This window comes from Xyrauchen texanus, chromosome 42 (assembly GCF_025860055.1).
Source record: "Xyrauchen texanus isolate HMW12.3.18 chromosome 42, RBS_HiC_50CHRs, whole genome shotgun sequence".
Classification (NCBI taxonomy): Eukaryota; Metazoa; Chordata; class Actinopteri; order Cypriniformes; family Catostomidae; genus Xyrauchen; species Xyrauchen texanus.
Window position 1 is genome coordinate 30355211 of NC_068317.1, and position 22560 is coordinate 30377770.

At 38.2% G+C, this 22560-nt stretch overlaps 4 protein-coding genes across 4 annotated transcripts; 2 read left to right on the forward strand and 2 right to left on the reverse strand.

Annotated features, from left to right (window-relative positions):
* Positions 1 to 1201: 1201 nt before the first annotated feature.
* On the forward strand, positions 1202 to 4631 carry LOC127634711 (histone H3.3A). Its single transcript, XM_052114364.1, has 4 exons — positions 1202 to 1286; positions 2250 to 2396; positions 4029 to 4182; positions 4430 to 4631. The coding sequence occupies exons 2-4, from the start codon at positions 2269 to 2271 to the stop codon at positions 4556 to 4558; spliced, it is 411 nt and encodes a 136-aa protein (XP_051970324.1). The 5' UTR covers positions 1202 to 1286; positions 2250 to 2268; the 3' UTR covers positions 4559 to 4631.
* Positions 4632 to 4730: 99 nt separating this feature from the next.
* On the reverse strand, positions 4731 to 7053 carry LOC127634710 (protein ccsmst1-like). Its single transcript, XM_052114363.1, has 2 exons — positions 6912 to 7053; positions 4731 to 6153 (listed from the first exon to the last, which is right to left on the reverse strand). The coding sequence occupies exons 1-2, from the start codon at positions 7001 to 7003 to the stop codon at positions 5820 to 5822; spliced, it is 426 nt and encodes a 141-aa protein (XP_051970323.1). The 5' UTR covers positions 7004 to 7053; the 3' UTR covers positions 4731 to 5819.
* Positions 7054 to 7727: 674 nt separating this feature from the next.
* Positions 7728 to 22376, forward strand: LOC127635076 (PC4 and SFRS1-interacting protein). Its single transcript, XM_052114852.1, has 11 exons — positions 7728 to 7768; positions 8184 to 8331; positions 8522 to 8647; positions 9005 to 9115; positions 13609 to 13707; positions 13888 to 13959; positions 15677 to 15787; positions 15993 to 16112; positions 20762 to 20997; positions 21507 to 21588; positions 22063 to 22376. Exons 2-11 carry the CDS (start codon positions 8194 to 8196, stop codon positions 22243 to 22245), a joined length of 1278 nt encoding a protein of 425 aa, XP_051970812.1. The 5' UTR covers positions 7728 to 7768; positions 8184 to 8193; the 3' UTR covers positions 22246 to 22376.
* On the reverse strand, positions 16149 to 19946 carry LOC127635077 (G-protein coupled estrogen receptor 1-like). The gene is made up of 2 exons (XM_052114853.1): positions 19744 to 19946; positions 16149 to 18608 (listed from the first exon to the last, which is right to left on the reverse strand). The coding sequence occupies exon 2, from the start codon at positions 18518 to 18520 to the stop codon at positions 17360 to 17362; it is 1161 nt and encodes a 386-aa protein (XP_051970813.1). The 5' UTR covers positions 18521 to 18608; positions 19744 to 19946; the 3' UTR covers positions 16149 to 17359.
* Positions 22377 to 22560: the final 184 nt, after the last annotated feature.

A 22560-nucleotide genomic window follows, 5' to 3' on the forward strand; every position in this document is an offset into this window, starting at 1 on the left:
CTGCCCTGTATGGGTTTATGTTTTTGTTCATCATTAAACTTTATTTATATTGTCAAGCCACTTCTCGCCTCCTCCTTGCCCATCTTTACCCCCTTACATTGGTGCTGAAACCCAGGAGGGAGGAGGGATGCCCATTGCAGAGACCTCGAACTGTCGTCACCGGCCACCTTTATCCCTTGCGCGCCCCATCAGGCTGATTGGGGACCGGGCGTGCGTCATTCCAGCCCAGCCCAGCCCCGCCCCGCCCCCCTCTGCTCTACAGTCACATTTTAAACGTTCCACCAGCTGTGGCACATAATCTTAAGTCCTTGTGGTGGCGTACCTCTATCCGGGTGGTGGAGGACGACTCTCAGTTGCCTCCGCGTCTGAAACCATCAATCCTTGCATCTTATCATGTGGCTTGTTGAGCACGTTACCACGGAGACATAGTGCATGTGGAGGCTTCACACTATTCTCTGTGGCATCCACGCACAACTCACCACGCACCCCACCGAGAGCGCACCACATTATAGGGTCCACGAGGAGGTTACCCCATGTGACTCTACCCTCCTTAGCAACCAGGCCAATTCGGTTGCTTAGGAGACCTGGCTGGACTCAGGGTGGCAGTCAGCATCTTTACTCGCTGAGTTAACCAGGCCCCCAAAATGTATGTTTTCTAATTTAATGCTGCCCCCTTAAATGCTTTGGCCAGTTCATGAATAATTTATTTGATTTTATATGATTTATTTGAAATAATTAAAAGAATATTTTCATGTCTATCCTTGCATTTTTCATCTGGTCGTGGTTGATAAGGGTTTAGAAAGTCATTTGTAATAATTAATGCAATTACTTTTCAGACTGAGTACTAATGAGTACAACAATCTAATTACACTGTAGAAGATGTAATTAGTAGTTAGTAATTCATTACTTTTTTAAGAGTACCTTACCCAACAGTGAAGCCGGTGCTGTAAAATCTGTAACACAGAGGATTCAGAAAGATTCTTGATTAAACGTTCCTTTGAAACCACGGAGATTTCAAGATCACGTTTAATTCTGATTTATTTACAGAAACAGAAAATGGGAAAACCCTTAAAGTTGCATCAAAAGAGCGCTTGGACTATTATAGCAATTATACTAATACTACAGCGGGACAAATTCCGCACTTGCTCTTTCAGCCAATGAGAAATTGAGTGGGCGTGGCTTAGCCGCGTACTGACGTCACTAACCGTATAAATTCAAGGCAGTTATCTTAGCGTGTGACCGACGTTCCTTGTTTTGGGTTTCACTGATTACAGAAACAGAAAACTGTGAGTATCGCTAACGGTTGTTATTAAAACACCGGAGTTTCGAAGTTTCTTGTATTATAAAGTGTGTATCTATCATTTTAGCACACAAAATGTATTTAGGCTTCAGCCTATTCTGTCGGTATAAATGAGAATCGGTTGCTTTCGGTTCATTGTTTTTTTTTTTTGTCGCGGTAGCGATGAGCAGATATTTACTTCGGTTTTATCCCTTGGTGTTCTTAACTTTAAATACGTTTTGTTTAAAATACGTAACACGATTTTATACGTCGTTCTTTATATTGACACTTTCAGACTGCGTTATTGAATTGTCGGTGTAGACAAAGAAAAGGTGTTCTTGGGCGCCATGTTACTCATAAAGACAGAAACGTGTCTCATCATGAGATGGAGGACTTCACTACTGCATTAGTTATCTATCTTCTAAATTTAGATATGCTGTTGCTTTTATTTCGCCATAATGACAAGGGAACGTATTTTCAAGACCAGTGGCTTAATGGTCTAATGAATGCGGCTATAGTAGTTTTTGCCTTCAGGCTGTGTGTGTGTGTGTTTTGTGTTTTGTTTGTTGAATGGGGCTTCTAGTCAGTTTTGTGTGTGTGTGACTCAGTGTCTCACTACGAGTTGCTCATGGTGTTACAGCAACTCTTGTTTATACTTGTTTAAAGGGCAACGTAAACATTGCACGCACTTTAATGTAATGCGAAAAGTTGCTTTTTATACATGTGTAATACCGTCTATTTAGCCCGTGTAGCCACCCGTTTACCGTTTGAGCTCCTAAATGGCGCCCCCAAGTTGTAATATGGACAGTTTCGTCATGCTCTCCTATTTTCCTAAACGTTACAAATGCGTGTGCATCACTTTATTGTGGGCGGAGACAGTGAACTGGGGTTTTTGTTTTTGATTACGTCATGCAATGTGGTATTTCCCTCGGCTGTCCGTGTTCATCGATGCCTTTATTCTTCTGTCCAGACTGCTTCATTAGAGTGCCATGGCACGTACCAAACAGACCGCCCGTAAGTCCACCGGCGGCAAAGCCCCCAGGAAGCAGCTGGCCACTAAGGCGGCCAGGAAGAGTGCGCCCTCCACCGGTGGAGTCAAGAAGCCTCACAGATACCGGTAAGAAACCGTCACGTCAAGTTGTAGGCGAACTGGACATGATCAATATAACAAAATAGATGCAGTGTTTTCAGACCTCGAATAATGCAAACAAAGTTCATATTCATTTTGAAACGACACATACTAATGTTTTAACTTCAGAAGAGTTCAGAAGCCTCTATTTGGTGGAATAACACTGATTTTCAATCACAGCTTTCATGTGTCTTGGCATGTTCTCTACCAGTCTTTCACATTGCTGTTGGGTGACTTTATGCCACTCCTGGTGCAACAAATCCAGCAGCTCTGCTTTGAGAGGAAGAGGCCATCAAACAGAGGGTTTCAATGGGGTTCAGGTCTTGGGATGGCTATGACCAGGTCTTGATCTGGTGGTCCTCCATCCACACATTGATTGACTTGTCTGTGTGTCATGGAGCATTGCCTTGATGGAAAAAACAATCCTCAGAGTTTGGGAACATTGTCAGAGCAGAAGGAAGTTTTCATCCAGGATAACCTTGTATGTAACTTGAATCATGCATCCTTCACAAAGACTAATCTGCCTGATTCCAGCCTTGCTGATGCACCCCCAGATCATCTAATGGTTAGACTGAGCCCTGGAGAGGCCATCAAGCCATAGTATCTCGCACCCACTGTGAAATTTGGTGGATGATCTGGGGGTGCTTCAGAAAGGCTGAAATCGGCAGATTAGTCTTTTGTGAAGGTGCATGAATCAATTAACGAGCTTCTTCAATTGTTGCAACATGAGTGGCATAAAGTCACCCAACAGCAATGTGAAAGACTGGTAGAGAGCATGCCAAGACACATGAAAGCTGTGATTTGAAAATCAGGGTTATTCCACCAAATATTGATTTCTGAACTCTTCCACGTTAAAACATTGGTATTGTGTTTAAAAAATGAATATGAACTTTTGTTTGCATTATTCGAGGTCTGAAAACACTGCATCTATTTTGTTTTATTGATCATTTGTCATGTTCTGCAAATAAATGCTCAAATGACAATATTTGGGAGAAATGTTGTCGGTTGTTTATAGGCCAAAGCATAATTCATTTTGCTCACACACAAATGGTAAATCAAGAGAAACTGAATTGTGTTGTGGCAGGTTTTGGATTTACAAATTGCACTCAATGTCTCAAACGTGCATGTTCTAATACTGTAATGTAAGAACATTTCATTAAATACTTATCACAGCTTCACTCATAAATCCAGAACTGCCACCATGAAAATCCAGTGGGAACCTCTAAGTCTATTGGGCAAAATCGCATCTTAAATTGGATAAGAGGTGGCATTATAGGGTTAAACATTATACTTTTCATAAAAGTACTGCAGTGATGTCATTGGAAAAAAAAAAAAGCCACATTATGTCCAAAACAATCAAGCATCTTGTGCAGTACTGTATATTTAATTGCATAAATGTTTCCTTGCTGTGGCTCTTTTGTTTGTTATTTTCAAAGACTACGCACCATTTTTGGTCCTAAATTGAGACATCTGCATGTAGTCTAGTTTCAATCTATTAACTGAATAGAATATAAATGCATATTTAATTTTTTGTCCTAGCATGAATGCATAATAAAAACTAGACCTATCTAAACTGAGTACTAAAAGGCAGCAATAATTTTTCTGGTTACTTTTCTCCAGTCCTGGTACCGTGGCTCTTCGTGAGATTCGTCGGTACCAAAAGTCCACCGAGTTGCTGATCCGCAAGCTTCCATTCCAGCGTCTGGTTCGTGAGATCGCTCAGGACTTCAAAACTGACCTGCGTTTCCAGAGCGCTGCCATTGGAGCCTTGCAGGTGTGTTTCCTGGTGCTGGATTATTATGGAGATCTGAGATCAACTCTAGTCCTGGAGGGCTACAGTCCTGCATACTTTGGCTCCAACCCTAAATCTTTAAGACCTTGATTGGCTTAAGTGTGTTTGATTAGGGTTGGACCTAAACTTTGCAGAACTGGAGTTGAATGGACTTCCTTTGTAATTAACCTTGTTCTTGAAGCACTCCTGTTTTACCAACTTCAGCTATTATGTTTTCTCTCAAATGTAGGAAGCAAGTGAAGCATACTTGGTTGGCCTGTTTGAGGACACCAACTTGTGTGCCATCCACGCCAAACGTGTCACCATCATGCCCAAAGACATCCAGCTGGCCCGTCGAATCCGTGGAGAGCGTGCCTAAACTCTTGGCTATTCACTCAAACTTTTTTTGTGTGGAGGAATATTTGGGAGGGTTTTGGTGCGAGGGTGGGTTAGGAGGGTGGGGCATCAGGGTTCTTACATGAATAAAAATGGCCGTGTAGTGTTGAGTGGGGTGTTAAGTTTCTGTAGGGTAGGTGTGTTTTGTGGGTATAGTTTGGGTGGGTGGGGGGGGGCGGGCAGTGTCAGAACATTCCCGGAGCTCCTCAGGTTTTTAAAGTTTGTATTTTAGACTTTCATATACCTCTGCCTAGTCTGCATGCTTCATGATGAATTAGTGTCAATTTTATTTTAGTTATATTGGATTTTTTTTTTTTTTTTTTTCCGTCTTCTATTGTGGCCATTTGGTTGTAAATAAAAACTTTCCACTACCTCAATGTGTGTTGCTTTAATTTATTTTTGGCTTTGGTGGAGTCTGTTAAATTTTCATGACATGGAATTAAACTTTTTGTATGTGATTTCTGCTTCTTTGGAAACCAGTTTTTAAATATTTGGACCTGATTGTATATTAAATCACTGAATTTACAGCACATTTCATTGTTGCATGCATTCAGACTGCATGTACCCAACTTCTAGGCTAGGGAAGTTTTACATTTATTGCATTTGATCCAGTGCATTTGACTTTGTGAAGAGATTTTTAGCTATCAAAGCAGTCAGACTATGATTGGAATTCACTAGTCCATTTATTATTGGTCTTAAGATTTGCACATTTCAAGATAATCACATTTGCGCTTTATAATGAACTTTAACATTTAAATTTACCATATTCTTTTTAATGAAAATGTATACAATTTTAATGTGTAAATCTTGAAAATTGACTAAACTGGGAACTATTTAATTGACAATCAATTCATCGTTGTGGTGTTTAGCCTTTTCAGCTTGATCGAGTTCTCTGATCGAGTTCTAACTTTCGAGTCAGTTAACAGTCTGCACTTATATAGCACCTTTTTAACCTTGGCGGTATTCAAAGCACTTTACACCATCACATTCAAAGACCAATGATGGCAGAGCTAGCCTGCCATTGGGAGCATTTTGGGGTTCAGAGTCTTGCCCAAGGACACTTTGGCATGTGGAGTCCTGTGGGTCAAGAATCAAACCACCAACCCTGCGATTAATGGACAACCTGAATAATAGAATACTTTTAACTCCGTTGCAGTATAGAGAAAATGGTTACATTTTAATTCTGAAGGCATATCTGAATAAATAAACATCACAAATGGAAAATGTCCCTTTTTAAGCCACTGTCATGGTTTACTTTTGTCAATTTCTTCCTCTTCATCCGACAGCAGTCCTGGTAAATGTTCAAATAGATGTTTCTCCAGAGTCTCGTCTATCTCCGACTCCTTCCTGAAGATGCACCAGAGGAGGAAGCCCACACCAAATATGCTGATGGGTAAAACTTTCCACCAGGGGCGCTGGTAAGTGCTGCCCAGCGAGCGGTCCACGTTCCAGGTTTGGTGACTGGCCTTGCTTGTGGAGAACTTGATGGGTTTAGAAGTTTCTTCATCACCATCCGGAAGTTTTCTGGACTTTGCGGAAAGCTGTGATGTCATGGACAGCGTCCTTGTGGCACATGATCTACAAGTTAAAAAAAAAGACAATGACTTGGCACGTAACTTCTAAAGATGTTCAACCCCAATTCCGAATGTTGGGATAGTATGGATAATGCTATTAATAACAAAAATGATTGATTTGTAAATGATTCACCCTCTGCTACTGTCAAAAGCACTAGAACAACACATGTTTGCAACACACTCCAGAAGAATAAAAACCTGATCAGGTGGTTTGAAACAGCAGATGGGTCAAGGCTCACCATTTTGCCAACAGATGCATCAGCAAATAATCGAGTGCTTTGAGTACAATGTTCCCCAAAGACAAATTGGAAGGATTTGGGGCATTTCAGCCTCTAAAGTGCACAATAAATATAAAAGCTTGAAGGAGTCTGGTCAAATCTCTGTGTATAACAGGTAATGCTGAAAACCTCTTCTGAATGTGTGTGAACTCTGATCCTACAGACGTCACTATCTTAAAAAAATGTCATGCATTTAATACATATCATGACATGGCTCGAGCATACTTGTTTTGATTATTGGGGTGCCCCTTGGAATCTACGCCCCTGCCTCTAGCCAAGGTCAGCTGACCATTTAAAGGCTGTGAATTAATTATGTCCGTCAAATAAGATTTGAAGACTATACATATATTTAAACAACAGATAGAAAAAAAAAATACAATTTAATTAATTACAGGTTTGCTTTAACTACAGCAGGTTGTCTCCATAATCCCTGTTGAGGTTAACGGTGACTTTTTCATAATTTATACACAAAACGTTTACTTGCCTTAAAGTGCCCTGCCTTGTGTTGATGAAAATATGGTGATATAAAGAAAAACGGGAAAAATTAAAGCAGACTCGTTGTCCTGCAGTTGACATCTTGAAGTTTCCTTACATCAGAGCGTGATTTACGTTCATGTAACGAGTGCGACTGTTAATTCCGTCCGGAAACTACAATAAACTGTAATGTAGTTCCGCCTTAGTTTTATTTTTAATTATTTATGTATTTATTTATGGCGCTTTGGATAAAACAGTTGTATTTAATATATTTTCTCAGATACAACATCATAGTGTCATTAATAACAAATATTTAACTTACTAGTTTTAAAGGAACAGTTCACCCAAAAAAATGTATCCCCAATGATTTTCTCACTCTCATGCCACTCCAGATGTGGATGCGCCCCCCCAAAACACAATTTAAAATTTTAGTAGAATATTTTAGCTCTGTAGATCCATACAATGCACGTAAATGGTGGCCAGAACTTTGAAGCTCCAAAAGGCACATTAAGGCAGTGGAGTCATATTGATTACTTTTCTGCTGCCTTTATGTGCTTCTTGGAGCTTCAAAGTTCTAGCCACTGTTCACTTGCACTGTGAGGAACTACAGAGCTGAAATATTCTTCTAAAATATTTTTTGTGTTCAACAGAAGAAAGAAAATCATACACATTTGGAATGGCATGAGGGTGAGTAAATCATTAGGGGATTACAATTTTTGGGTGAACTATCCCTTTAAGTTCGCGAGATGGTACAATAAATACTACATATCCCAGAAGTCTGTGCGTTAACCAATCAGCGTGCAGAATTTTGCATAACCATAGAACGTCATCAAGCACGGACGTTTTCGTGGCGGAGTCCGACAACACGTGAGTGTTTGAAAGTATTGGAAGCATTTACTTTGTCTGCAAGTCAGTAAATTCAGTACATTTGATCAATTTGTCCAGCTAATATTATGCGTTTAGTGTAAATAGTTTACAATGTATGACTACCAACTGCCATATCGGTGAAAATAACTTTAAATGACCAAAATGGCTTTCAAGGTTTTTTTTTAATGATTTATTATTTTAAAATGACATACCTTTAGTGTGTGTGATCACTATCACATTATATACATTGTTCTTTTTGTTGTTTATTTACCTTCAAAGTGACATTTGTCAACAACAATATTTTAATTGAGAAACTTGTGGGTGGTAAGTGGGGGAACGCTGCATGAATTTGAACACGAATATCATCATAATTTGATTCTAAAGCAACATGTGTGCTGTTGTTCCACCACCCCAGATTTGTTGCCATGACGAAGAGTCGAGCTCTGGGACCCAAGTTTGATTCTGTCAAGCAGAAGAAAATCAAACCTGGTTTAGATGAGATCACAGATGTACAAGAGGTGAATGACAAGAAGAAGAAAAAGAAGAGAAAGTCTGACGATGAGGTGAGCGGTTGTGAAAATATTCTACAGTGTGAAACAACATGTGGCCTTTCCTGGGATCCCAGTTGAAATATCCACAGATCCACATATGAAATCCTAAATCATTTTGAATCTTTACGTTTAAACTACAAAAAGAGGCCAGTTGAATCATCATGTTTCATATTGCTAATATGAATATTTGTCTGGCTTTCAGAAATCTCAGGGGTGTGAACATACAGGTAACATATCAGAAGAAAATGCTCAGATGAGACGATCAACAGAGACACATGAGGAAAATGCAGAGATCTGCAAACACAAGAGCAAGAAAAGAAAAACAAAGGTGTGTAAAGCATTGTTTTTTTTTTTTTAATGCCATATACAGTATATACAATATATATGCATGTATGTGCGTGTGTGTGTGTTAATAAAATGATATGCCAATTTAATTGTGTATTAATATATATATATTTGGTTTTGAAACTAAAGGATACATACACTAATGGAGATTGTGCAGAGAATACACAGAAGAAGAATTTTGTTTTAATCTACATTATATATCTGAAAAACTACATGTAAACAGAAGCTAGTTACTTCAGTATGTTGATTAAAGTGACAGCCTGAGACATCTATCTCTAAGTCACCTGTATGTTTTGTTCTTCTCATTTCTAATTCGACTCACCATATGTGTTATTTTCAGACATGTGTTTGTGCAGAAGACATCACAGAGAAACCACAGGACTCTGAACAGATATTGGACACGACCCGTGGACGGGAAGATCACACAAGGAATAAGAAAAGGAAACACAAGGTGAGGAGAAGACTTTTGGAGATGTTTTGTTTGTAGACAAATATCTGAAGATCTTTAACTATTCCAACCTTTGTCAGGTTTAAGGCTACTGTTATGACTGTATATAATGACTGTAGGGGTTTGGTCTGATGCCATGCTGTATTAAATTGGCATATTTTATCATAACTTACTTGTTTATATTTTCTATTGATCTCTTTTCTGATAGTTCCAGTAGAATTCCTTTCAATGATGTTCTATTGATCAGAGCTATTCTATGAACTGCTAATCTATTTGCATTTTGTGTGCTTAATATATGATCTGTCTGTCTGTCTGTCTATCTATTTGCATTTTGTGTGCTTAATATATGATCTGTCTGTCTGTCTGTCTGTCTGTATCTATTTGCATTTTGTGTGCTTAATATATGATCTGTCTGTCTGTCTATTTATCTGTCTGTCTATCTATCTGTCTATCTATTTGCATTTTGTGTGCTTAATATATGATCTGTCTGTATCTATTTGCATTTTGTGTGCTTAATATATGATCTGTCTGTCTGTCTGTCTGTATCTATTTGCATTTTGTGTGCTTAATATATGATCTGTCTGTCTGTCTATTTATCTGTCTGTCTATCTATCTGTCTATCTATTTGCATTTTGTGTGCTTAATATATGATCTGTCTGTCTGTCTATTTATCTGTCTGTCTATCTATCTGTCTATCTATTTGCATTTTGTGTGCTTAATATATGATCTGTCTGTCTGTCTGTCTGTATCTATTTGCATTTTGTGTGCTTAATATATGATCTGTCTGTCTGTATCTATTTGCATTTTGTGTGCTTAATATATGATCTGTCTGTCTGTCTATTTATCTGTCTGTCTATCTATCTATTTGCATTTTGTGTGCTTAATATATGATCTGTCTGTCTGTCTGTCTATCTGTCTGTATCTATTTGCATTTTGTGTGCTTAATATATGATCTGTCTGTCTGTCTATTTATCTGTCTGTCTATCTATCTGTCTATCTATCTATTTGTATTTTGTTTGCTTAATATATGATCTGTCTGTATCTATTTGCATTTTGTGTGCTTAATATATGATCTGTCTGTCTGTCTATCTGTCTATCTATTTGCATTTTGTGTGCTTAATATATGATCTGTCTGTCTATCTGTCTGTCTGTCTATCTATCTGTCTGTCTATCTATTTGCATTTTGTGTGCTTAATATATGATCTGTCTGTCTGTCTATCTGTCTATCTATTTGCATTTTGTGTGCTTAATATATGATCTGTCTGTCTATCTGTCTGTCTGTCTATCTATCTGTCTGTCTATCTATTTGCATTTTGTGTGCTTAATATATGATCTGTCTGTCTGTCTGTCTGTATCTATTTGCATTTTGTGTGCTTAATATATGATCTGTCTGTCTGTCTATTTATCTGTCTGTCTATCTATCTATTTGCATTTTGTGTGCTTAATATATGATCTGTCTGTCTGTCTGTCTATCTGTCTGTATCTATTTGCATTTTGTGTGCTTAATATATGATCTGTCTGTCTGTCTATTTATCTGTCTGTCTATCTATCTGTCTATCTATCTATTTGTATTTTGTTTGCTTAATATATGATCTGTCTGTATCTATTTGCATTTTGTGTGCTTAATATATGATCTGTCTGTCTGTCTATCTGTCTATCTATTTGCATTTTGTGTGCTTAATATATGATCTGTCTGTCTATCTGTCTGTCTGTCTATCTATCTGTCTGTCTATCTATTTGCATTTTTTGTGCTTAATATATGATCTGTCTGTCTGTCTATCTGTCTATCTATCTATTTGCATTTTGTGTGCTTAATATATGATCTGTCTGTCTGTCTATCTGTCTATCTATTTGCATTTTGTGTGCTTAATATATGATCTGTCTGTCTGTCTATCTGTCTGTCTATCTATCTATTTGCATTTTTTGTGCTTAATATATGATCTGTCTGTCTGTCTATCTGTCTGTCTATCTATCTGTCTGTCTATCTATCTATTTGCATTTTGTGTGCTTAATATATGGTCTGTCTGTCTGTCTATCTATCTATTTGCATTTTGTGTGCTTAATATATGATCTGTCTGTCTGTCTGTCTGTATCTATTTGCATTTTGTGTGCTTAATATATGATCTGTCTGTCTGTCTATCTGTCTGTCTATCTAACTGTCTGTCTATCTATCTATTTGCATTTTGTGTGCTTAATATATGATCTGTCTGTCTGTCTATCTATCTATTTGCATTTTGTGTGCTTAATATATGATCTGTCTGTCTGTCTATCTGTATCTATTTGCATTTTGTGTGCTTAATATATGATCTGTCTGTCTGTCTATCTGTCTGTCTATCTATCTGTCTGTCTATCTATCTGTCTGTCTATCTATCTGTCTGTCTATCTATTTGCATTTTGTGTGCTTAATATATGATCTGTCTGTCTGTCTATCTATCTGTCTGTCTATCTATCTGTCTGTCTGTCTTATCTGTCTGTCTATCTATTTGCATTTTGTGTGCTTAATATATGATCTGTCTGTCTATCTATCTGTCTATCTATCTATTTGCATTTTGTGTGCTTAATATATGATCTGTCTGTCTGTCTGTCTATCTGTCTGTCTATCTATTTGCATTTTGTGTGCTTAATATATGATCTGTCTGTCTGTCTGTCTATCTGTCTGTCTATCTATCTGTCTGTCTATCTATCTGTCTGTCTGTCTTATCTGTCTGTCTATCTATTTGCATTTTGTGTGCTTAATATATGATCTGTCTGTCTGTCTATCTGTCTGTCTATCTATCTGTCTATCTATTTGCATTTTGTGTGCTTAATATATGATCTGTCTGTCTGTCTATCTGTCTATCTATTTATTTGCATTTTGTGTGCTTAATATATGATCTGTCTGTCTATCTGTCTATCTATCTATTTGCATTTTGTGTGCTTAATATATGATCTGTCTGTCTGTCTGTCTATCTGTCTGTCTATCTATTTGCATTTTGTGTGCTTAATATATGATCTGTCTGTCTGTCTGTCTATCTATCTATTTGCATTTTGTGTGCTTAATATATGATCTGTCTGTCTGTCTATCTATCTGTCTATCTATCTATTTGCATTTTGTGTGCTTAATATATGATCTGTCTGTCTGTCTATCTGTCTATTTGCATTTTGTGTGCTTAATATATGATCTGTCTGTCTGTCTATCTGTCTGTCTATTTGCATTTTGTGTGCTTAATATATGATCTATCTGTCTATTTGCATTTTGTGTGCTTAATATATGATCTGTCTGTCTGTCTGTCTATTTGCATTTTGTGTGCTTAATATATGATCTGTCTGTCTGTCTGTCTATCTATCTGTCTGTCTATCTATCTGTCTGTCTGTCTATCTATCTGTCTGTCTATCTATTTGCATTTTGTGTGCTTAATATATGATCTGTCTGTCTGTCTGTCTATCTGTCTGTCTATCTATTTGCATTTTGTGTGCTTAATATATGATCTGTCTGTCTGTCTGTCTATCTATTTGCATTTTGTGTGCTTAATATATGATCTGTCTGTCTGTCTGTCTATCTATCTATTTGCATTTTGTGTGCTTAATATATGATCTGTCTGTCTGTCTATCTATCTGTCTATCTGTCTATTTGCATTTTGTGTGCTTAATATATGATCTGTCTGTCTGTCTATCTGTCTGTCTATTTGCATTTTGTGTGCTTAATATATGATCTGTCTGTCTGTCTATCTATCTATCTGTCTGTCTATTTGCATTTTGTGTGCTTAATATATGATCTGTCTGTCTGTCTATCTATTTGCATTTTGTGTGCTTAATATATGATCTGTCTGTCTGTCTGTCTATCTATCTATTTGCATTTTGTGTGCTTAATATATGATCTGTCTGTCTGTCTATCTATCTATTTGCATTTTGTGTGCTTAATATATGATCTGTCTGTCTGTCTATCTATCTATTTGCATTTTGTGTGCTTAATATATGATCTGTCTGTCTGTCTATCTATCTATCTATTTGCATTTTGTGTGCTTAATATATGATCTGTCTGTCTATCTATCTGTCTATCTATTTGCATTTTGTGTGCTTAATATATGATCTGTCTGTCTGTCTATCTATCTATTTGCATTTTGTGTGCTTAATATATGATCTGTCTGTCTGTCTATCTATCTATTTGCATTTTGTGTGCTTAATATATGATCTGTCTGTCTGTCTATCTGTCTGTCTATCTATCTGTCTATCTATTTGCATTTTGTGTGCTTAATATATGATCTGTCTGTCTGTCTATCTGTCTATCTATTTGCATTTTGTGTGCTTAATATATGATCTGTCTGTCTGTCTGTCTGTCTATCTATTTGCATTTTGTGTGCTTAATATATGATCTGTCTGTCTGTCTGTCTGTCTATCTATTTGCATTTTGTGTGCTTAATATATGATCTGTCTGTCTATCTATCTTGTATGGTATTATTGGAATACTATGATTACAGTATAAGTTTCACATTAATTTCTTGATTTTTATGATACAGGACCCATTAGTTGATCTGGTGAGGCCACTGGAAGATGAAAATAACACACAAACATCTGAAGTGAACAATGGGAAAAGACAGAAGAAGAGTAAATCTGGGGTGAGATAAATCATTTGCTTTCTTCCCCTGCTTTTCTTTATCCCTGTATGTTTATTTATTGCATGAATGTTCAAAAAGACAAGATGAGAGATTTATATGTTCATGTTATTATAAGAAGCTTAATTGGCGTTTGTTGTTGTGCATTTATGAGAATATATCTCTTTGGTTGTTAAACAAAAGGTACCTGAAACAAATTCATACACAAATGGACATCATGAAGAAAATACTCAGAAGAAGAAAAAGAAATCTAAAGTGAGTTTCCTTTTTTTTTGTTTTTTATGTATATATATATATATAATTAAAGGGACAGTTCACCCAAAAATGAAAGTTCCCTCATCATTTTACTCACCATCATGCCATCCCAGATGTGTATGAGTTTCTTTCTTCTGCTGAACACAGATTAAGATTTCTAGAAGAATCTTTCATCTCTGTATGTCCATACAATGTAAGTGAATGGTGACCAAAATTTGAAGCTCCAAAAAGCACATAAAGGCAGCATAAAGGTAATTCATATGACTCCAGTGGTTTAATCCATGTATTTAAAATCAGTATGATAGGTGTGGGTGAGAAACGGATCAATAGTAAGACCTTTTCTACTATAAATGTCCACTTATACCATCACATTTTGGCGATTCGCATAATTCGTGAATATTGTCACCTACCAGGCAGGGAGGAGAATTTATAGTTAAAAAGGACTTAAATATTGATCTGTTTCTCATTCACACCTATCATATAACTTCTGAAGACATGGATTAAACCATTGGAGTCGTATGGATTATTTTATGCTGCCTTTATGTCCTTTTTTTAGCTTCAAAGATTTGGCCACAATTCACTTGCATTAAATGGACCAACAGAGCTGAAATGTTTTTCTAGAAATCTTAATTTGTGTTCTGCAGAGGAAAGAAAGTCATACACATCTGCGATGGCATGAGGGCGAGCAAAGGATGAGGACATTTAAATGTTGCTAAAAGTGCTTTGAAAAGTATTTGCCCCCATCCTGATTTCTTCTGTTTTTGTGTATATCTCACTAAATTGTTTAAAAAATCCAAACAAAATCTAACATGAAACAAAGACAATCTGAGGAAACACAAAATTCAGTTTTTCAATTATATTTATTGAAGCAAAAAAGTTATCCGGTGCCAACCTGCAGGTAAACGTCTGTGTGAAACCCTTAGTTACTGAATCCCCAAATCTATGAAACTGCATTCATAATGGGGTTCAGACTAGACACACCCAGACCTGATTACTGCCAGCCCGGTTCAATCCAATCAACACTTAAATATACATTTTTCAGCAGCATGAATTTGGCTAAACGGTCTCACCCAGTAGCACATTATGCAAAGGTCAAAAGAAATTGAGGAAAAAGTGGATCAGTCTGGAAAGGATTACAAAGCCATTTCAAAGGCTCTGGGACTCCAAAGAACCACAGTGAGAGTCATTATCTCCAGTTGGAGAAAACTTGGCACAGTAGTGAACCTTCCCAGAAGTAGCCGACCTTCCATTATTTCTCCAAGAGCACAGCGATGACTCATCCAGGCAGTTCTTGCTCGAAAACCCTCCAATGCGGCTGAACTAAAGCAGTTCTGCAAAGAAGAGTGGGACAAAATTCCTCCACAGCGTTGTGAAAGACTGATCTCCAGTTATTGGAAGCATATTTGATCACAGTTTTTGCTGCTAAAAGTGGCACAACCGGCTATTACATTTTAGGGGGCAGTTAGATTTTTTTTTCTCATTTTATTGCTTCAATATAAAAATGTATATATTTGAAAACTGTATGTTGTGTTTACTCAGGTTGCCTTTGTTTTATGTTATATCCCGTTTGAAGATCTAAAACAATTTAGTATGAAAAATAGAAGAAATCAGAAAGGGTGCAAATACTTTTTCACAGCACTGTAAAAAGTGGTCTAAAATAGCACAATACTCTATTTTTATAATTTCTCATTCGACACATGTATGTGTTTTTTTTCAGGCGTGTGTTCCTGTAGAAGACATCACAGAAGAGCCGCAGAATTGTGAGCAGCCGGAGAACATGACACATGGACCGGAAGATCACACAAAGAAAAAGAAAAGGAAGCACAAGGTAAAGAGAAGACATGATGGATTTGCTTGTGTGTAAAGATCTGAACTATCAGTCCTAAACCTCGCAAGAGTTTGGAATATAAAAGGACCATAAAGAGAGTTTTGGGAATTATGCTGCTGTAATGCTTATACATGGCATGCTTTGTTTTAACATGCATTTCCTAAAATAGTCTGTATAATTGAATGCTGTGAGGATACATTTACAGGACTCTGAAGAAAATGTTCCTAAATCAAATCTGGTGAACACAAAAGGAGCCAGAGACGAAACAAACACACAAACAACAGAAGAAAAAGCAGAGATGAAGAGAAAAGGACGTAAATCTGAGGTGAGTTAACATATCAATAATCAATAAAAATACATCTGCAGCTATATATACAGCATTGTTTATAAAAACACTAACTCGCATCTTTAAAACAAAAACACATTACGTCTATGCATTATGTTGCATTAATGTCCAAGTATTATGCATTGATAAGACAACAAACTTTACAGTCCTACAATACAGTTATACATGGAAAATTCAATGAAGTAATATCAATACCAATTTAATGAGTTAAAGTCAGCTTGAAATCAGATTTGATCATGTTTACTGTCTTATTGTACTCCGTTCATCAGTGCACATTATTCCAATGGGGATAAAAGTCTCTTTTGCTCTGGATGGCCCACTTTTCACAATCCAATCAATTACCATTTAATAAAATCAAGCTCTGCCTACATTTGTTCCAAGAGAATATTCTGTTTCACTCAAGTCCCATCAAGTCACATTATCAAGTATGGCTTGGTATTGGATGCAGATTTCCCAATTCAATTCCAATTCTGAAGCTCTTGATTTGATTCGCTATCGATTCATATGGGTATTTCTGTTACCATGTTCATTTTAGCAGTTTTTCATCATATTGGTCACATTTTAGGTTTTGAACATTTTTCAAATTTAGCCTATTCCATCAATAAATGTCTTGAAATTGCATTTATGTTGCATATTTGTTATATGTTTATTATTTACTTGCATAATTTGTACTATTTACATTGATATGTAGAACATGTGCTAAATTGGTACTGTTTCTTTAAGACTACCGGCATCAGCTTGTTAGTGCATATAACAAGAGATGACATGCATCTTTTGCACATAGTAAAAGATCAATCTTGGGATCTAAGAATTGATATCGATATCAATCAAAGAATCGCGATGCATCTGAAAATCTATATGTTTACCCAGTCCTGTTATGGAGGTGAAATGGGCTGTGAACGCCATTTACATTTATGCATTTGGCAGACGCTTTATCCAAAGTGACTTACGTTGCACTTATTACAGGGACAATCCCCCCGGAGCAACCTGGAGTTAAGTGCCTTACTCAAGGACACAATGGTGGTGGCTGTGGGGATCGAACCGGCAACCTTCTGCTTACCAGTTCTGCGCCCACTACACCACCACCGCATTTCTTGTTGATTTTAAGTCATTTAATTACAGTCATATTGTTTGCTCAACTTTACAAGTGTGCAGATCCTGGTCTTTTGGAACACCCTTTCTGGATCATCCTTCTCACAATGTGTCTATGTAATACGTGACAATGCTTATCCCACTCTGTCACACACACACTCTCGTCCCTCGGCCCCCTCCTCTCCACTCCTGAGGTCATGCCCCTCTTCTGAGTCCTTATTTTCATGAGAGCACGAATGGTGTGTGTTTTTGCATGTGACACAGGGGCAGGGAGGCGTTGTGTTTGCAGTCTGTGTGCATGTATGCTGGCAGTGCACGTGGTGTGCAACAAATACCTGCAGCTTACGTCGGAAAGTGCTTCCCAGCAGACTGTAAACAAGTGGGTTCAGACAGCTGTTGGCGCAAGCCGCTAAGGTCACCACATGCCCCGTCAGTGGGTAGCGCTGCCACAGTGTGTGGTTTCCACGGCGCCGCGAGGCCTCAGTTTCGCCACTCAACAGATGCACGCTAATAAAAACATTTTCCGGCAACCAGCACACGAAGAACACAGTCACAGATGCGACGATCATGCGTAGAGCTTTGGTTCGTTGTGGCCTTTCAGAACGGAGAAGAACGCGCACGATTAGGGTGTAGCAAATGGCCATTATGCAAAATGGCAGGGCGAATCCCAGCGTCACCTCCAACCATTGCACCTCTGCCACGCCTGCAAAACAGAAGCCACGCCCCCAGCCGTGATGTATGTGTGCGGTTACGAACGGAATCAAGGTGCATAGAGTAGCCGCTGCCCAAATGGTCGCGCAAGCTCTTCTCGCAATGCGCGAATGGTGCGTTGTGGAAACATCCTTGGGCAGTGCGCGAATGCTGAGACCAGTCAGCGCGAGGCAACGATCCAAACTCATCCAGGTGAGCGAAAACACGCTGCTGTACATGTTTACCTGCAGGAATAGCGCCATGCATGAGCACAGCACTGCATTGTCGTAGTAATGCTCACTTAGGTTAAAGACCTCTATCAGAGAATCTAGAACCAGCACCAAGTCGGCCAAAGCCAAGTTTGTGAAGTACAGGTCAGGGGTGCTCATCTGCTGACGGGGGTCAAAATTCACCAGTAGGATCAGGATGTTACCTGCAAGGCCGAGTGGGAAGAGGAAGCTGGTGTAGATGCAGGAGAGGATGAGACTTATGATGTAAGTGTCCTGGGAAGTTGAGTTTGTTTCGTTGATGTCAATACCAGGCCAGTGCAGGCTTGAGTGATTTGAACGGACAGTGGGGTCAGAGGTTATCAGATGTTCCATCATCTTCCCCTCTCTCACGTCCTTTGTTTTTTCATCACATAGCGAGGAAATATACAGGAATTTTCCGTATTGCTTTTATCTTTTCCAAGGTCTAAAACACAAAGAGACATGACATTATTGTACACTACATGGACAATAGGGGACATTCTAAAGAATTCTGTATTTACAACTTTGTTGCAAAACTTTGGGAAAGGCATTTTTTGTGTAAGAATGTCATTACCCGGGGGCCTGCGTAGCTCAGCGAGTATTGACACTGACTACCACACCTGGAGTCGTGAGTTTGAATCCAGGGTGTGCTGAGTGACTCCAGCCAGGTCTCCTAAGTAACCAAATTGGCCCAGTTGCTTGGGAGGGTAGCGTCACATGGGGTAACTTCCTCGAGGTCGCTATAATGTGTGGTTGTCGCTCTCGGTGGAGCATGTGGTGAGTTGTGCGGAGAATAGCGTGGGCCTCCACGTGCTACGTCTACGCGCTACACGCTCAACACGCTCAACAAGCCATTTGATAAGATGTGCGGATTGGCGTCTCGGATATAGGTAGGCCACTATGCCACTACGAGGACTGGATTTTTTTATTCGATAAATCAAGTGATCTAAATTGAAGCAAGGGCATGCAAACAAAAATTTGACTAGTGCATTCAGAAAGTGTTCATTCCCCTTTCCTTTTTTTCACATTTCTTTATATTGCAGTCCTATGCTAAAATGCTTTAAATGTATTTATTGTTTCCACAGTAATCTACACTATATACCCCATAACGACGAAGCAAAAAACATATTTTTGATAACTTTACAAATGCATTAAAAAGAAAGAACTGAAATATCGCATTGGCATAAGTATTCAGACCCTTTGCTATAACACTTGCAAAAAACAGAAAGTGAAGTCCATAAATGATTTACCAAGTTGGGTGTAGAAGAACCTAACTAGCCTGCACAAAGCCAAAACCCAAAGCCCTATTGGACACATTTGGGATGAATTGGAACAGTTGACTGTATGCTTCCTTGAATACCCCCCTATAACTTTGACCATATTGTGTACCTTGACATGAAAACTACTGGTTTTGTTTGGATTAAGAAAACATTCAGATCGCTATAGTAAAACGTCTTGATACAATTCAGAAAATGTTCCAATATATCATGTTTTTTTTGGGAATTATACAGAGTAAATGTATACTTTCAATAGTACTCAGCCCAGTGTTTGAAATTAAACATTTTAAAAAGCAGATTTACCGTATGTTTTGTTATCCACTTTTATCCATGGATAATATCCAGCTTGTTCTCCTGGTTTGAGATCATATGCACACAATATGTCCTTTAAGGTCACAGAGAAATAAATGAAGAAGGCAGACGTTTGTTTTATTTTCACTGTCCATTCTTTGTTTCTCTCTGCTGTTTGGCAAAATTGAAGGAGTTGTTTCTCCTGCTGAAGTTACGATGTCTAATGTACAAATGGGTAAATACAGGAGGACCAGGTTATGCCAAATAGACACATACAATGGCTGCCTCTGTTTACACCAAACAATGTGATGGAGAAATGCTCCATTACCTTTCCTACTGGCTGGAAAACTACAAGAGTGAAGGAGAAAGTGTGTACTGTTGTGTGTTTGTGTGTGTGATAGACGGACGGAAAGATGTGTTGCTTGTTCAAACCAGTGAAATTGACTTATTTGAATCAATTCTGACTTCATATCACATTTCTGACCTGTGTGGAGAGTGTTCGGAAAAATGTAATTTCTTGCATTTAAGTTCCAGTGATGATTATGTTTTCCATTTATGTTACCATAAAATAAAGTGCCATGGTATTCTTTGAGGTACCTTGGAGTACAATGTGAAACCCATGTTGGTATGCATATATAAATATTGTATTATTCTGTACCACATATCAGTGGTAATAGATACTGTATAATGGTAATGCATTCTGATATCAACTGTGTAGATTTTCAATGTAGCTAGTGCAGTTTGATGAGTCGGCAGCCAGCACATAAAACGTCTAAACATTCTAGTTTTCCAAGAAGTGCTTTTGCATTTACACAGTAAGCAAAAGTGCCCCGAGGCTCATGGCTGTCTTGTTGTCATCACTGTATATTTCTGCTCTCATCTGCAGATTAGATTGATTATTAAACACACAAACACATAGTAATAGACCTGAAATATGCTCTAGTCATATGTTCTGCTTGAGTTCATTTGATTATTTTGCACATAAGACATTTGTGTCAATGTGAATATTAAATGTAACTTCCTCTCTCAGAGCTCTGGAGATGCGAGCACCTCACTGAAGCGAGAACATTCTGGAGTGGAGGATGAGGAAGGCACAAATGAAGAGGAAGAACTGGGTCCAGAGGAAATACGAGTGCTGGAGAGGAAGATGAAGAAGATTCGGAAAAAGGAGGAGAACAAGAAACTGAGAGAAGAAGGCAAAAGCACAAAAACAGAGAATGTCATGACAAATATTGCAGAGAAGCAGGCGCTGGAATACCTCACATGGTAGGATACAAATGGTTATCGTCTTATGTGTATCCGAATTCTACCAGTCATTGATGGGCATTGATATGCTGGCTTTGTTTTCTGGGGTTTTCCAAAATCTCTTAACCAAGAGCACAATTATCAATTGTAACTCCTCCTACAGCTTTCAAGCTACACCCAGGACACTTGCCACGGACCTTCAGACTGTTCTGGCTCACGTTGCTATATCTTTTCGGAATGATCGGAATAGCGGTTTTCGCACAGCGGATGATGAAATATCCAAAATAGTCCCTAAGACTTGAATTGACAATGTTCAAACGGGCCAATGGGATGTTTGTCAAAAAATTCAAATTAAAACAAACACACACACACGAGGCCAGGCCAGGCCATGGCTTTAGGTTACAATAACAAAATCTTTCTTTCTGAAGGTCTACTTGACTATTCCATACTAAGTCTTTATCGAGCCAACATTCAAGTTTGAATGACAGACTTAAGCTATCTAGTGTTGACATATCTTTTGTTATGTTTAGCTGGTCTGAGAGAAAAGAGGAGTGGAGGTTTCAGAAAACCAGGCAGACGTGGTTACTGCAGCACATGTATGACGATGTGAAGGTACAGAGAACGCTGTTAAACCATTAATATCATCTGTTATCAATCACGTTGGAGCTTTAAAGATTGATGTTTTCATCATTCTCCCCCATTTATTTTCTTGTTTCCGTGTAGAAGAAATTTCGGAGATGCTTCTTTCCATACAAGGAAAATGGATGGTGATTTTTACTGCCAAATAAGTCCAAATAACTCTTCTCAAGCCATACAAGAGCTTTGTGTGAGGAACGGTCACGATTATTTTGTTGCTGTTTTTTCCTTTTTGTAGCTTGGCTGTTTTAATCGCTGTCCACTTACCTTGTATGGAAAACCGAAGCTTTTACATTCTGCCTAACATCTCCATTTATGCATGCCGGAAGAAGGAATAGAATTATTTCTATTCTGATGCCTGTTTTTTTGAGGATGTTATAAAATGCATTTTATTCCCTCTGCATTTGCTCGCGCTCTCTCTCTCTCTCTCTCTCTCTCTCTCTCTCTCAGGTTCCTGATGCTCATTTCGAGTTGCTGTTGTCCTATCTTGAGGGTCTCTTTGGAGCTGCACGAGCGACCACACTGCAGAAAGCAGAAGCGCTGGTGCGCTGGGAAGGACAAGGAAAAGAGGAAGATACAGCAGATAATGAAAAGAGAAAGGAGAGAGCTAGACAGGTTATTCAGATGCTGTGAAGGACCAAACAAAACTGTTCTGTGTTTCTGTTAATCAGTCATTTTACACTCATTCAAGTGAGCAGCCATTTTTTTATTTACCTGTAAATGTGTTAAAATAACAGCATTTCATAAAATAAACAGAATTTCTAACCCTAATGTATATGTTGTTTAATATATCTATGTATTTATTGTATGTACATTCTGACTTTATATCTCACTATATATATTTATTTAAGCTTTATCACACAAGCAAGAGTTTGATATGGCACTACATCAGCTGTGATTCAGCCGCAGGCACGAGTGCCATAGGTAATCACAGCAGTGCTGATTTGG

What these genes read in the sequence shown, in the direction of transcription:
- LOC127634711 (XM_052114364.1), top strand. Translation starts at nt 2,269, where the DNA reads ATGGCACGTACCAAACAGACCGCCCGTAAGTCCACCGGCGGCAAAGCC. An exon ending in AAGAAGCCTCACAGATACCG is followed by an intron (nt 2,397 to 4,028) that starts GTAAGAAACCGT and finishes ACTTTTCTCCAG; the next exon opens with TCCTGGTACCGTGGCTCTTC. An exon ending in CTGCCATTGGAGCCTTGCAG is followed by an intron (nt 4,183 to 4,429) that starts GTGTGTTTCCTG and finishes TCTCAAATGTAG; the next exon opens with GAAGCAAGTGAAGCATACTT.
- LOC127635076 (XM_052114852.1), top strand. Translation starts at nt 8,194, where the DNA reads ATGACGAAGAGTCGAGCTCTGGGACCCAAGTTTGATTCTGTCAAGCAG. An exon ending in AGAAGAAAAAGAAATCTAAA is followed by an intron (nt 13,960 to 15,676) that starts GTGAGTTTCCTT and finishes GTTTTTTTTCAG; the next exon opens with GCGTGTGTTCCTGTAGAAGA. An exon ending in AAAAGAAAAGGAAGCACAAG is followed by an intron (nt 15,788 to 15,992) that starts GTAAAGAGAAGA and finishes ATACATTTACAG; the next exon opens with GACTCTGAAGAAAATGTTCC.
- LOC127635077 (XM_052114853.1), bottom strand. Translation starts at nt 18,520, where the DNA reads ATGATGGAACATCTGATAACCTCTGACCCCACTGTCCGTTCAAATCAC.
- LOC127634710 (XM_052114363.1), bottom strand. Translation starts at nt 7,003, where the DNA reads ATGTCAACTGCAGGACAACGAGTCTGCTTTAATTTTTCCCGTTTTTCT. An exon ending in ACAAGGCAGGGCACTTTAAG is followed by an intron (nt 6,154 to 6,911) that starts GCAAGTAAACGT and finishes TTTAACTTGTAG; the next exon opens with ATCATGTGCCACAAGGACGC.